Below are 15,500 nucleotides of genomic sequence, written 5' to 3' on the forward strand. Positions count from 1 at the left end.
CGCACCTCGCAGGGTTCCTGCGCCACTCAAAGACCGCCTCAAGGCACAACTGCAGATTCTTCAGGACCAAGGGGTCCTATCCAGGGTCACGGAGCCCACGCCATGGGTCAGCTCCATGGTCTGTGTAAAGAAGCCCTCTGGTGAGCTCCGTATATGTATAGATCCTAAAGATCTGAATAACAACATCATGCGGGAACACTATCCCATCCCGAAACGAGAAGACCTCACCAGCGAGATGGCGCGAGCCAAAATATTCACTAAATTGGATGCGTCCAAAGGATTCTGGCAGATCCAACTGGACCCGGCCAGCCGAAGACTATGCACATTCAACACCCCTTTTGGCAGATTCTGCTACAACCGGATGCCATTCGGCATCATTTCAGCATCTGAAGTTTTCCACCGCATTATGGAGCAGATGATGGAAGGCATCGAAGGGGTACGTGTATATGTGGACGATATCATCATTTGGTCCACCACTCCGCAGGAACACATGCATCGTCTACGACGTGTCTTTACCCGCATACGACAAAATGGCCTGCGTCTCAACCGTGCGAAGTGTGCCTTCGGCCAGACGGAGCTGAAATTCCTCGGGGACCACATCTCAAGGTCAGGGGTCCGTCCCGATGCAGACAAGGTTAGCGCCATCACAGCCATGCCACGACCGGCTGACAAGAAGGCTGTCTTAAGATTCCTGGGCATGGTCAACTTCCTTGGGAAGTTCATTCCCAACCTGGCTTCTCATACAACAAATATGCGCCATCTCGTAAAAAAATCGACAGAATTCAACTGGCACCAATCGCATCAGCGGGAATGGGAGGAGCTCAAGCACAAACTGGTCACGGCACCAGTGCTGGCCTTCTTTGACACGACTCGCCCTACAAAGATCTCAACAGACGCCAGCCAATCTGGTATTGGAGCGGTACTCCTGCAAAAAGACAGCACGTCGTCATGGGCCCCGGTTGCATATGCCTCACGAGCCATGACCCCTACCGAACAGCGCTACGCGCAAATCGAAAAAGAATGCCTGGGCTTGTTAACTGGACTGGACAAGTTCCACGACTATGTGTATGGCCTGCCACGATTTACGGTCGAAACTGACCACCGCCCCCTGGTCAACATCATTAACAAAGACCTGAACGACAAGACTCCTCGCCTCCAGCGCATCTTACTTAAACTCAGGAGGTACGATTTTGAACTGATCTACACTCCGGGGAAGGAGCTCATCGTGGCGGACACTCTTTCCCGAGCAGTGAGCACACCACCAGATGCGGAGGGGTTCGTGCGTCAAATTGAGGCACACGTAACTCTGACAGCAGCAAATCTGCCAGCTGATGATCCTAGTCTGGCTCACATACGCGCAGAGACGGCGACTGACCCCCTTCTGCAGCGAGTGATGCGCCACATGACGGAAGGGTGGCTAAAAGGGCAGTGCCCCCAGTTTTATAATGTGCGAGATGATCTCACCAACATAGACGGGGTCCTAATGAAATCACACAGGATCGTTATTCCGCACAGCGTGCGCCAGATGATTCTTCATCAACTACACGAAGGCCACTTGGGCGTCGAAAAATGCAGACGAAGGGCCCGGGAGGCGGTATATTGGCCGGGTATTAATGAAGACATAGCCAACATGGTGCTCAACTGCACAACCTGTCAGAGGTTTCAGCCGGCGCAACCTCCGGAAACACTTCTACCACACGAGATGGTGACGTCCCCCTGGGCGAAGGTGGGTGTTGACCTATTTCACGCGCTCGGCAGAGATTACATCGTTATTATAGACTACTTCTCAAACTACCCGGAAGTCATGCCTCTCCATGATCTGACGTCGTCCGCAGTCATTGGGGCCTGCAAGGAAACATTTGCTCGCTATGGCATTCCAAGGACTGTCATGTCAGACAATGGACCCTGTTTCGCCAGCCGTGAATGGTCGTCCTTTGCCGCAGCATATGGTTTCACTCATGTGACATCCAGCCCTCTGCATCCACAATCGAACGGGAAGGCTGAAAAGGGTGTCCACATCGCCAAGCGGCTCCTGTGCAAGGCGGCTGCTGCCGGATCAGACTTTAACCTTGCCTTGCTGGCCTATCGATCGGCCCCGCTATCCACGGGTCTCTCGCCAGCGCAGCTACTAATGGGTCGCTCCCTCAGGACAACGGTACCTTCCATCCTGGCACCAACAACAGACCATGAGGCGGTTCTTCGGAACATGCAACTGCAGCGTGATCGCCAGAAAAGTCGGTACGACACACGAGCGACGGACCTGCCCCCCCTGTCCTCCGGAGACAAAGTACGCGTCCATCAACCGTATGGTGGCTGGTCAGCACCGGCCGAAGTCCTCCGACAAGTGGCTCCCCGCTCGTTCCTGGTTCGCATGCCGGATGGTTCCGTGCGTCGCCGCAATCGGCGCGCCCTTCGCCGACTTCCACGCTCACAGCCACACAGTACGCACACGCCAGATCCTCAACAGGCTTCCGAGGATGACTTTGTGGAGCTGCCGCACATCACGCCCTTTCCATCGCCACCCATGGCCATGCCTGCACAGCAGCCGGTGGTTCTTGATCCACCCTTGAGGCGGTCAACCCGAACTCGTCGCAAGCCCATTAGACTGGACTTATAATACCGTTCATATGTTTAACAAGTTGCACAATTTTACATGATAACCTGTTGTTGTTTATCGTTCCAGATGTCGTCTGACTGGACAACTGTTCAAGTTTTTTTTTTTTTCTTCTTCTCTCGTTCGCATTTATGTTATGTTATGTTATGGTACAACTTGGTTCATGTGACGCACCCGACATCGCCCCATGTACATAGTTCCGTCATATGCACATGCTGCACACGACACACACACACTCTTAGATGCACTCACGACACGATCATATTTATTACCACGTAGGCACATATCTTTGTAAAAAGGGGGGATGTCATGATATTCAAACACACACATCATGATGGACACACTAACAGGCAAATCAGAGTACACAACACCACAACCAATCACAGACAAGAACACCAACCACATAAAAAGCACGAGCACGACACCTGGTGGTCAGTAGGTCTGGGGAGAAGGGAACAAGAAAGAGCTGTTAAAACATCACAAGCAGGGAACCCCCACGTGCAGAGTGCAAAGACCAAACTGTAAATAGTAAGTTTAAATAAAATAGCGTTGTACCATATGCAACCGTGTTGGCTCATCTGTGTGTCAGAACACCCAACACCACAGCCTTTTGGCCCTTCGAGCCTGCTCCGCCATTCATCACGATCATGGCTGATCATCCAACTCAACAGCCCCATAGCTTTTGATCCAAGTGCCATATCCAGCTGCCTCTTGAATATATTCAAACTTTTAGCATCAACAACAGTGGCCGCAATCTTGAGCCCGCACTTGCCTTCCGTGGGATCGACGGCACAGCTGGAAAAATCTCTTGAGAATCGGGAAATGCGATTCTCGCCGTGAGGTTGCGTTTCCAGATATTCCCATGCCGTTTACAACAGGTTGGGCCAGGTGTGAAGCAGTCAAGGGGATCCCTGTTGGGGGTGGGGGGGGGGGGGGCGGGGGGTGCAGAGGTAAGTATACCCCTGGGGGGGGAGAGAGATACAATAACATGTCCAGTCCAGGCACTGCACCCTGACACGGGTTGACACCGGTGATGAATGTTGGGGGTGAGGGAGTTTGCCAACGATGAATGTTGGGGGAGGGGGGGATGGTGGGGAAGAGCCCCTGATACCTCTGTGATGCGGGCTGGGGGCCGTTAGGCTACAGTGGTGATCAGGGCACCTTTTAAAGATGCTGCCCAATCTCTTTGGAGACGGTTTCCGGCTCTGTGAGGTCCTGGCCCACCAGAGTGACGGCGTAAACCACGCCCACTCAGTCTTTGGCAAAGAGGCTCAAGATTCTGCGAGAAAAGTCTGTGCAGCTGGAGAGAGTTACACGCCAGTTTTCTGTCTCAGCCTGACACTTTGCCAAATCCAGGTGAGATTCTGCCCAGTGTTTTGAATTAGTGCCTTGTTTAGATTATCTTGGCCATACTGTTTAGCCTCATCTCTGTATCTCTGCCAAATATCTAATCATAAAATAGCACAACTCAGAGATATAGTGACCTGAATTGGATATTTTTTTCTTTCACACGATTCCAAGTATGCCTCTTAAATGATAGACCGAGAAAACATTGAGTGAAATGAAACCAGAACAAAATCTTAATGAGTTAGTTTTTCAGGTAGCAAGTGTACATCTACAGCAAGAGGTATAAACAGACTCAATTATTTCAATCAGCACAACTTACCTTCATACAACATAAAGAAATGCGAACTCTATAATTCCGTATATCAGTCGGATATGTTTGAGAAAGTGACTCACCACCACCCTGTCATGGGCAATTTGGGATGGGCAATAAATGCTGGCTTAGCCAGCAACGGCCACATCCTGTGAAAGGTTATTCTTTCTTTAAATACATTTTAGGCGCGATTCTCCGGAAAATATTCCATGTGCTGTCGCGAACGGGAATGGCCGTGAGTTTCCCGGCGCTCGGCCCAGCGAGGCTACCAACACTATTCAATGTTAATTGGTCCATAGGCTTCTCGCCCCAAATGCCGGCTCGCCAGCTGATTCACTGGGACCGTGCTCAGTGACCCCCCGCGCTCATCAGCCCCCCCGCAACAACGTCGAACAACACTTAAGCTGCATTAGCTCAGCCAATTCCAGCCAGCTCGCAACAATGGCGCCGAGGAAACCAACCCCAAGATTGGGATGCTGACCTGGGGAGGCTCCAGGACTGGAAGGATGTCCTATTCCCCTGATGGTCCCGGAGGATGCCACAATGCAGCCAGTGCTGCCTGGGACGAGGTGGCGGCAACAGTCAGCTTGGGCAGTGTGACCAGGAGGACTGGCCTCCAGTGTCGGAAGAAGGTCAATGATCTACACCGAGCAACACAAATGAGTAGACACCAACGTTCACCCCCCAAGGGAGCATCCCCCAGGCGACCCCAACCCTCCCGCCATCCCCCTCCTCCTTCAGCACTCCCTCCACCCACCCCTTCAACTCTCCCTTCACACATGCCCCCTCACAACTATGAACCACCCGTGTGGCTAACGTTGCCTTTCTGTGTCCCCTCAAGAAAAGCTCTCCCATAATCGGCGGGAGAGGGCCCAGACTGGTGGTGGGGTGTCAGACATAAGAATCCTCACCTCCTTCGAGGAGCGGGCCCTGGAGGTGACTGGTGTGGCCGAGGACAGGGCGGTTACCAATGCAGAAGCTGATGGACGTTGCAGAGGTGAGGAACCACCAGGCTCCACCTGGAGGACCTGTCAAACGTGAGTAGTTATTGCCTTACTGACTGACCCATTCCTTCCACTGGCCACATGTCCAATCTCCCGTAGGTCCTCCAGCCGACGGCGCTGGCCTATCCCGGGCAGACCCCTCTCCGGACTCCGGGGAAATCACCTCAGAGCAACTGTTATAGTCGCGGCACAGCTGTCACCCCCACCTTCCACAGACCTCGGTGGGAAATGTTAATGGTCAGACGTCTGGGGCACAATCTGGTGAGCACCACACTGCTGCGGATGTACATCAGGTGGAGGCAGGAATCCCCAGGTGAGACAGCAGTCAGAGGGCTGCTGGATCCCAGGACCCAGTTGGGTCTCAGCCTGCTGCTCAGCCTCTGGAACAGGGTTACCCGGGGCTGATGGAGATGATAAGGACGAACCTGAACATTCAGAGGGAGATGTCAGCATCACTCCAGCAAATCCGTAGCCGATTGGAGGAGTCTCAGAGGCTACGGATGCAGGAGATGGTGCCAGCAATGAGTGGCACCGAGGCCAACCCTGCTAGGGTGGCGACTGCAGTGGTGAGCCTGGTGTACGACGTCGGCACCATGAGTGAAGGTGTCCAAGGCATCGCGCAGTCAGAAACGGCCTTGGCCGAGGGTCTTGGCAGTATGTCTACCTCACTGGGGGAGTTACCCAGTACCAGGCCGACCTTGATGGGGTTCTACGGACATGTCCCGCTCTCAGATGCGAATGGCCAAGGCACTGTGTAGCTTCTCCCAGTCGCAGGTGGGCATGGCTGAGGCACTGCAGCGCATGGCCCGGTCACTGGAGGATGTGTCCCAGTCACTGAGGAGCATCGCCGAGGGCGTCAACACGATGGAGGGGACTATGGGGAACCACCAGAGCTGGCAGAACCAGATGATGCAGGGGCAGCCAAGGCCCAAACCAGCTGCCCTTCCGTCCCAAGGTGCACCCCACTGCCCTATGGGCACTGACCGGCAGGGAGTGCTGAGTGCCAACACGGGCCCATCCCTTGGGGCGGCAACGGTGGCTACCATCACTCCCAGGTTCCACCTCTCTGACGATGAAGAGGTTGCATCCTGGTGTCAGCACACGGGACAAGGCGGCATGGCTGTGCATGTGCCGTCGACAAGTGGGTCGGGCCCTCCACCCCAGAGGCCAGGGGCATCGAAGGCCACGGGACAAGGTAAGCAGACAGCTACTCACCTCCCCAGCTCCCCACAGAAGCCCTTCTGTCAGGTTCACGTTTTTGAAAAGGAGTACTAATCAGCGCCGGCGTGAGCACTTGCTGGGGAGGCCGCAGAATGGCAGGAAGCCTTTGGATAAGGGGTGGCTCTGGTTAATTGTATGGAAATGGGGCTTAAGTGGTGAGAATTGGTTTCTCGCCACATTACGGAGGGATTCCGAATTTGCTTACGGGAGCAGGCTGGTTGCATCACAAACTGTTTGGCACCTGGCGCGGTTTCCGTTTTTGGCCTCTCCCGCTATTCACCGGCCTCATTATGCCTGAGCGCGAGTGTACCCAATTCTTTTTTTCTAATTAAGGGGCAATTTAGCACGGCCAATTCACCTACCCTGATCATCTTTGTGTTGTGGGAGTGAGACCCACGCAGACACGGGGAGAATGTGCAAACTCCACACGGACAGTGACCCGGGGCAGGGATCGAACCTGGCTCCTCAGCGCTGTGAGGCAGCAGTGCTAACAACAGCACCACAGTGCCACCCCCTGTGAAAGGTTATTCTAACAGTCAACTATTTTTTTTGTGGAGTCACAAAGTGCCATGAACCAGCTCAAAAATTTTTAAAGGACAATATTTTTCCATGCAAAATGTTCACATACCCACATTTTATAGCCATTTTAATGAATCCTTTCCTGTTAAGAATTTTCAAATTTAGTGCTCCTGGTCTGGCATCCAGCGATTCCTCAGCACCACCTATAACAATGACAGCCACATTCCCACCTCCCTTCCTGCTTAGAACGTGAGAAACACTGCTCTTCACACATGAGACAAGACCTGCAACAAAAGAGAAATAAATGCTTACTGTTTATTGAGGGTGAATAAAAGAAGCAGTCTCCGCTGTAATAATAGAGGGTGCCTCAAAATCAGACCTAAATAAAAGCGATACATTGGTGACACAAAACTGTTAATATATTTTTTTAAATATTTAGAGTACCCAATTCATTTTTTCCAATTAAGGGGCAATTTAGTGTGGCCAATCCACCTAGCTTTCACATTTTTGTGTTGTGGGGGCGAAACCCATGCAAACACAGGGAGAATGTGCAAACGCCACACGGACAGTGACCCAGAGCCGGGATCGAACCTGGGACCTCGGCACCGTGCGGCCGCAGTGCTAACCCACTGCGCCACCGTGCTGCACAACTGTTAATATTTATGGGGGTGAGTTTGTTTGTGTCCACTTGCTTTGCATCTAATTTGTAATGCAACTCGGGGAGAATTAACCAAATGTGTGCAAAATGTCAGAAATTTAAAACACAGGAGAACCATGTCCAAAACTGTTTACGTTCACATTTATACGCTCCTGCTTTCTGCAACCTTTTACACTGATTCAAGATTTAATTTGTCTGAATCAAGCCACGACCACAAAACTGGTTATACCCCCAGGTTGAAATTGAGAGGTTGCATTGGCTCCAGAGGCTTTTCAAATGACACTTATTTGCAGTGGAGCACAGGCACTAGTAGGCACATTTATTTAATTTGCTGTAAAATGACTAATAAAACTCATAATGTGAGTAGTTTACAGTTGCTTTAAGTTATTTTCAATGATTTTAAATCTTGTTTGCTCACTGATGGAGGACGGGCATCTTTATTAAAAAATGCTCCTTTGTGGTGATAAACCGACTGTCAGTTGTATTAATAAAACAACACCAATCAACAAATCAAGCTATAAAATTTAATGGAAAGAGAAAACAAGAACCAATTATGTTCTATTGCACTGCCCCATTGCACTGGTTCATAGAAAGTTATATGTATAATTATGCAAATTAATTTTAGCAACTTGAAGCACAACCAGTGCAATTTCTGGACAGAATTTTCCACGTTTACCCCAATGCTGTGACTGGTCACGAGCACTGTTGCTCTGATAATGGCAGGACAGAGCCAGGACAGAGCTGGGGAGGAGGTGTAGTGCTTGGGAAATTCAGCGCTCTCCTGAATTTAACGGCAGGAACTAATTTAAACTTTTGGCCGCCGTTTCTCAGTCAGCAGCCATCTAAACTGGAAGGGCAGGCTGGCGGTTGGTTGGGATGGTTGCACCACCCACCAGGCTGCAGCTGGGGAGCAGTAAGGAAGGAAGGAGAGATTGTGAGTCAAAGGGGCCACACATAGACAATGGGCTGAATAGCTGAAAAGGGATAGAGAGTTGTGGAGTGATGAGGAGCTATAGGTGGATTGTGAAAAGGGGTTCGAATTTAGTGGGCAAAATGTTTATTGGGGGCGGGAGGGGGAATCCTGTGGCACCCGGCCTCTGTCACCTCTCTGAAGACGTAAACTGTAAAGCACAGCAAATATTTGAGTCATTGAAATATTTAAATTACGGACCAACTCTGGAGAGCCAGTTAGTTGGCCACCCTCCATCCCTTCTCTGTTAAAACTGGAATTGGGCGAGCTGGATGCTGGTTGGGGTCGATCTTTCCACTCTTGAATTTTTAACCCCCCTCTTGTCACTTCCACCTATCTTGCCAGTCTTGCAGTTGCTGCCTCACACCAAATGTTGCCGATTTTCTAATGAGAGGATACCTTAGCAAGCAGAGCAGAAAGTCAAGCATTCACTGTACAGAACTGCGGGAAGGCTTAAGGGAATGGAAGATAAACATATATCTGCAATTACTTTGGTTGCCCCTTTCCACATTTTGATTATCAGTGTTGGTGATTTATAAATTCAGGTTGCCACTTCAAGTTGTGACATGAAACTGGGGATTGCAAGTCTTTGAGAACAAAAACAAGTCATTTCAACTATTACCTGCAAACATGATGTAATCCCTGTAAAAAGGAACCTTGAACCATAATGCCAGTATGCACAGATACGACGTCAACCCTGGAAACAGCTTCCCAAAGCCTGTAGCCTCACTGCAAAAGTTTCCAAAAGCTCCAGCTGCTAGCACTCCATGAGGATGAAATCCAAACAGATAGTTGTATTGTGGATCCAGGTCTGTTGTTTTCACCAGCTTGTATTGGAAATAAATGAGAATCAAATCAACTATATCGACTATAAATACTAATATAAGATGGTTTCAACAAGCAGAATGGTAAATGCTTCAGAATATAAAAAACAGCATTAACTAATACAGGAGAAAAAGAGAAATGCGACAAAAACAAATTTGTGGCGGCACGGTGGGGCACTGCTACCTCACGGCACTGAGGACCCAAATTCAATCCCGGCCCCGGGTGACTGTCCGTGTGGTGTTTGCACATTCTCCCCGTGTCTGCGTGGTCTCACACCCACAACCCAAAAATGTGCAGGATAGGTGAATTGGCCCTTAATTGGAAAAATTTAAAAAACAAAAAACAAATTTGGAGCAGATTTCAGTACAGGTCATGAAGAAGACTTTAAATTCAACTCAAAATTTTGTTATTTTAAATATAAATTTAGAGTATCCAATTCATTTTTTCCAATTAAGGGGCAATTTAGCGTGGCCAATCCACCTACCCTGCACATCTTTGGGCTGTGGGGTGAAACCCACGCAAACACGGGGAGAATGCGCAAACTCCACACGGACAGTGACCCAGAGCCGGGATCGAACCTGGGACCTCAGCACCGTAAGGCAGCAATGCTAACCACTGTGCCACTGTGCTGCCTGTTAAACTCAAAATTAGTATGATAGAAAATATTGCAGGCAATTTTTAAAAATCTTAATGGTGTGAAAATAATATAATATTGGGAACTCTGTGGTACAGCAGGTTAATTTTTTTTCACCACTAGGGCTATGGTTCAAATCTTGCCTGAATCAATGTTGGCAGCTCATACCACTGGTCACAGACTTGTTTTGTACATGCAGATCAAGAACATGGAAATGTAAGAAATTGATTTGAGAATAATGACTCTTGAGATTAGTGAATATAGGGCGTCACGGTGGCGCAGTGGTTAGCACTGCTGCCTCATGGCACCGAGGACCCGGGTTCGATCCCGACCCTGGGTCACTGTCCGTGTGGAGTTTGCACATTCTCATCGTGTTTGCGTGGGTTTCACCCCCACAGTCCAAAGATGTGCAGGGGTAGGCAAATTGGTCATGCTATATTGCCCCTTAATTGGGAAAAGAAAAGAATTGGGCCCTTTAAATTTATTTTTAAAATGAGATTAGTGAATATAATTATAATAAAAATTGAACAAAAGGAAAAGAAACATTTGCTTTTATTTGGTCGGCCTGGTAGGCCACATTAGAGGGCAATTAAGAGTGTGGGATTGGAATAATATACAGATAAGACTATATAAGGACTGCAGGTTCCTTCTTAACAGCACAGTAGTAGAGCACTGATGAACAGTTGGCATTGAATGCCTCATCTTATTAAATCCGCCCATATCAATGAAAGGCAATGTTTGCAGCCATCATGTAGCAATCATAAACAGAGAGGCATAACAACTGTACTTGCTTGGTCACATAAAAGCCTCTGTTATGCATAGTCACACTTCCTCACCTGAATTTACATGGCACTGAACTATTGCCAAAGGGCTTTAAGATAAAAGAACAAGAACTAGCACCTGCCCAGCCCATAAAACAGAAGGCTTTACTCTCACTGTAATAATTAGCTTCACAAACTACACCGCAGTAGCATCTCCTGTACCCCCATAATACATTGTGGTGACTAACATGTTCTACTTTAACTACAGCATTAATTAAGCATTCAATGTCAGTGACTGTCTAATTTGAAAACGAGTTTTCTTTATTCAGGTCAAAGGTACTTTATTTTGAAAAGTGGAGGATATAGACCAGTTCAATATCTTGATTTTATTTTTAATTTTCTTCATTATTCTTTTGCAACATGTATACCACTAATTCATTCAAGTTACGATTGTTATGTGAATTTAAAGAAAATAAGAATTGTTCCAGCTCTACAATTGTTATAACTTTCATGATTATTCTCCATGCAGATTAACAATGCAAGGTTACCTGCTAAAGAAATCTATCTACAACTGCCACACTTGGAGTATAGTGTTCAATTCTGGTCGCCACTCTACCAGGAGGATGTGGAGGCTTTAGAGAGTGTGCAGAAGAGAATTACCCGGATGTTGCCTGGTATGGAGGGCATTAGCTATGAGGAGCGGTTGAATAAACTCGGTTTGTTCTCACTGGAACGACGGAGGTTGAGGGGCGACCTGTTAGAGGTCTACAAAATTATGAGGAGCATAGACAGAGTGGATAGTCAGAGGCTTTTCCCCAGGGTAGAGGGGTCAATTACTAGGGGGCATAGGTTTAAGGTGCGGGGGGCAAGGTTTAGAGTAGATGTACGAGGCAAGGTTTAAAAAAAAAGGGAAGTGGGTGCCTGGAACTCGCTGCCGGAGGAGGTGGTGGAAGCAGGGACGATAGTGACATTTAAGGGGCATCTTGACAAATACATAAATAGGATGGGAATAGAGGGATACAGACCCAGGTAGTGTAGAAGATTGTAGTTTAGTTGGGCAGCATGGTCGGCAAGGGCTTGGAGGGCCGAAGGGCCGAAGGGCCTGTTCCTGTACTGTACTGTTCTTTGTTTGTTTGCTATGAGCCAACTGCTGACAGTTTATATACTTTGGACAAGAATAATAGGTTCCTTTTACTGCACAGGACAATGTTACATCTATTTTACAAAACAATCTACTTTAAAATCTGACAAGTTCAACTAATATTAACCTTGTGGCTCACAGTTTAAACTGTTTGGTTGTTTCCAAATTAGTCAGCGTGTATTTATTAAGGTTTTGATTCTTCTTTAGCATCAAAATACTTAATATAAATTTGATTGATAAAAATGTGAACTTCAAGTCTTTCATACATCTCTCACTTGAAGTCACTCTTACTGAACCAAGCTTTATCATAGAATCATAGAATTTACAGTGCAGAAGGCGGCAATTTGGCCCATCGAGTCTGCACCGGCTCTTGGAAAGAGCACCCTACCCAAGGTCAACACCTCCACCTTATCCCCATAACCCAGTAATCCCACCCAACACTAAGGGCAATTTTGGACACTAAGGGCAATTTATCATGGCCAATCCACCTAACCTGCACATCTTTAGACTGTGGGAGGAAACCGGAGCACCCGGAGGAAACGCACGCACACACGGGGAGGATGTGCAGACTCCGCACAGACAGTGACCCAAGCCGGAATCGAACCTGGGACCCTGGAGCTGTGAAGCAATTGTGCTATCCACAATGCTACCGTGCTGCCACCTCAGACGCATAGCACAAATTCGTGTTGTGGGTCTATTTTAATCCTAAGTGGGATTGGGCAGGATGGGGGGTTTATCCAGGGTGGTTGGATAAACAGAAAGTACCATCGCAAACCTAAACTTGAGGCCAGGGTTCTATTCTTCAGGCCTCATCTGCATGCTGCAGATTAGCTAACCACCTGGAACCGTGTGGAGGGCAGCATCTGCTGTTAGACAGCAGTGGAGTTTGTGTGATAGAACATCATTGACAGTTAAGTCATAAGAGAATTTTAGGACAGCCTCATTGAAGGATTAGTATGGGGCAGGGGAAGCCACAGCTTTTCTGCAAGTCTCAGAGGAACACCCATGCTCCTCCTGCCCCAGTGAAGGAAATATTTCTACTTAATAAGTTATTTCATCCTCCCAATAGCTTCTGACCTGCCTTCACCATGGTGTTCAGACCTCAGCTAAAATAAGGTCAATATCACAGACGATGAAAGGTTAACCCCATAAAGCACCAACTTACGTGAACAGGAAAGTAGTCCCGGAAGTAACTCCAGATCCTCCAGTTTCTGACCCACTCTGACCTTCTTCCACCCTGATTTGGTGTGTCCCAGTCAAGATACAACCAAACAGAGTAAATTACAGCAATGTACCAGTAACCAGCAAAGATGAGCAACACAAAGACAATCAGGCAGCATTGACCTGTAAGGAGAGAAATTTCGAACCTCACTATAATTCATTCATATGTATTTCATATAATGGCTAAGACTCATGTTCAACTCCAGGGAAAATGCCTATTGGAATTTTTTATTTGACGGTCAGGATCCCAAAATGCACAATACAATTTCTTTTTTTTTAACAATCAATTTTATTGAGGTATTTTAGGCATATAGAAAAAGTGACATTGTACAGTACAAAAAAAGTCAAGACACAAATTAAACATAGTGCAAACCACGGCTCTGTTCACGCAAGGACCTGCCTCAATATCCCCCTACTCTAATCTACTCTACCCTTGCCCTCCCCTCCCCCCCTGCTGACGCTTACTCCTCTGTGAAGAAGTCAATAAATGGCTGCCACCTTCGGGCGAACCCTAGTAGCGAACCTCGCAAGGCGAACTTGACTTTCTCTAGGCCAAGAAAGCTCGCTATGTCCGATAGCCATATCTCAGCCCTCAGGGGCTTTGAGTCCCTCCATGCTAACAGTATTCGTCGCCGGGCTACCAGGGAAACAAAGGCCAGAACGTCGGCCTCCCTCTCTTCCTGGACTCCCCGGTCCTCCGAAACCCCAAAGATTGCCACCTCAGGGCTCATTACCACCCCAGTTTTCAATACCCGGGACATGACATCTGCGAATCCCTGCCAATATCCCCTGAGTTTAGGGCACAACCAGAACATGTGTACATGGTTAGCCGGCCCTCCGGCGCATCTAGCACACTTGTCCTCCAGCCCGAAGAATCTGCTCATCCGGGCCACCGTCATGTGGGCCCGGTGCACGACCTTAAACTGGATCAGGCTGAGCCTGGTGCATGCTGCGGTAGTGTTTACTCTGCTCAGGGCTTCTGCCCAGACACCGTCCTCCAGCTCCCCCCGAGCTCCTCGTCCCACTTAAGCTTCAGATCCTCGATCTGCGTATCCTCAGCCATTAGCTCCTTGTAGACGTCTGAGACTCTACCTTCTCCCACTTCTCCCCTAGAAACTACCCTGTCCTGCCTCCCCTTCGGCGGGAGACGTGGTAAGGATGGCACCAGTCTGCTTACAAAATCCCGCACCTGTAAGTATCTAAAGTCGTTCCCTCTCGCCAGCCCAAACTTCTCCTCCAGCGCCCTCATGCTCGGAAAGCTCCCTTCCACGAACAGATCCCCCATCCTCACAATCCCTGCCCTCCTCCACAGTCGATACCCCGTCCATGTTCCCCAGGGCAAATCGGTGGTTACCGCAGATTGGGGGTCCACACCGATGCTCTTACCTCCCCTACATGCCTCCTCCACTGGCCCCAGATCCGAAGAGCTGCCACCACTATCGGGCTGGAGTACCGTGCCGGCGGAAGCGGCAGAGGCGCCGTGATCAGGGCTGTTAAGCTAGTGCCCCTGCACGAAGCAGCCTCCAACCGCTTCCAAACCGACCCCACACCCACCACCCATTTCCTTATCATCGCTATGTTGGCTGCCCAGTAATAGTTACTGAAGCTCGGCAATGCCAGCCCCCCTTCTCCTCTGTTCCTTTCAAGCATCACCCTCTTCACCCGCGGGGACTTCTCTGCCCATACAAATCCCAGAATAATTTTATTCAGCCTCTAAAAGGACAGCAGGATAAAGATGGGGAGACACTGAAAAACAAACAAGAACCGCGGGAGAATCGTCAACTTAACAGTCTACACCCTCCTCGCCAATGACAGCGGGAGCGCATCCCACCTCCGGACCTCCTCCCTCACTCGTTCCACCAGTCGGGACAGGTTGAGCTATGCAACTTGCCCCAGTCCCGTGCCACCTGAATCCCCAAATATCGGAAACTCTCCCCCACTAGCCTGAACGGCAACCCCTTCAGCCTCCTCTCCAGCCCCCTCGCCTGAATTACAAGAAACTCGCTCTTAGCCATGTTCAATTTGTATCCGGAAAACCGGCCAAATTCCCTCAGGGTTGCCATAATACCGTCCATCCCCACCATTGGGTCTGATACAAAAACAGCAGATCATTTGCGTATAACGAGACTCGATGTTCCACTCCCCCGCCCCCCCGGACCAGCCCTTTCCAGCTCCTAGAAGCTCTCAGTGCAACTGCCAGCGGCTCTATGGCCAGGGCAAACAGCAGTAGAGAGAGAGGGCAGTCCTGTCTTGTCCCACGGTGCAGTTTAAAGTA

General features: G+C 49.2%; 1 protein-coding gene across 3 annotated transcripts in view; it reads right to left on the bottom strand.

Annotated features, from left to right (window-relative positions):
* LOC140389901 (2-acylglycerol O-acyltransferase 1-like) overlaps positions 1-15,500 on the bottom strand; it is a 47,223-nt gene that overhangs the window by 21,637 nt on the left and 10,086 nt on the right. For 2 of the 3 annotated variants that reach the window (XR_011934505.1, XM_072474532.1), the window contains exons 3-5: positions 13,170-13,348; positions 9,266-9,470; positions 7,125-7,299 (exon numbers count right to left, since the gene is read on the bottom strand). Coding sequence is in view for 2 of the 3 variants with exons in the window: in XM_072474532.1 (XP_072330633.1) it covers positions 7,125-7,299; positions 9,266-9,470; positions 13,170-13,348 (559 nt within the window). In the remaining variant the exon portion in view is untranslated. The remainder of the gene's footprint in view (positions 1-7,124; positions 7,300-9,265; positions 9,471-13,169; positions 13,349-15,500) is intronic. The other variant, XM_072474533.1, reaches the window with a different exon arrangement.

The sequence above is a fragment of the Scyliorhinus torazame genome, chromosome 14 (assembly GCF_047496885.1).
Source record: "Scyliorhinus torazame isolate Kashiwa2021f chromosome 14, sScyTor2.1, whole genome shotgun sequence".
Lineage (NCBI taxonomy): Eukaryota > Metazoa > Chordata > Chondrichthyes > Carcharhiniformes > Scyliorhinidae > Scyliorhinus > Scyliorhinus torazame.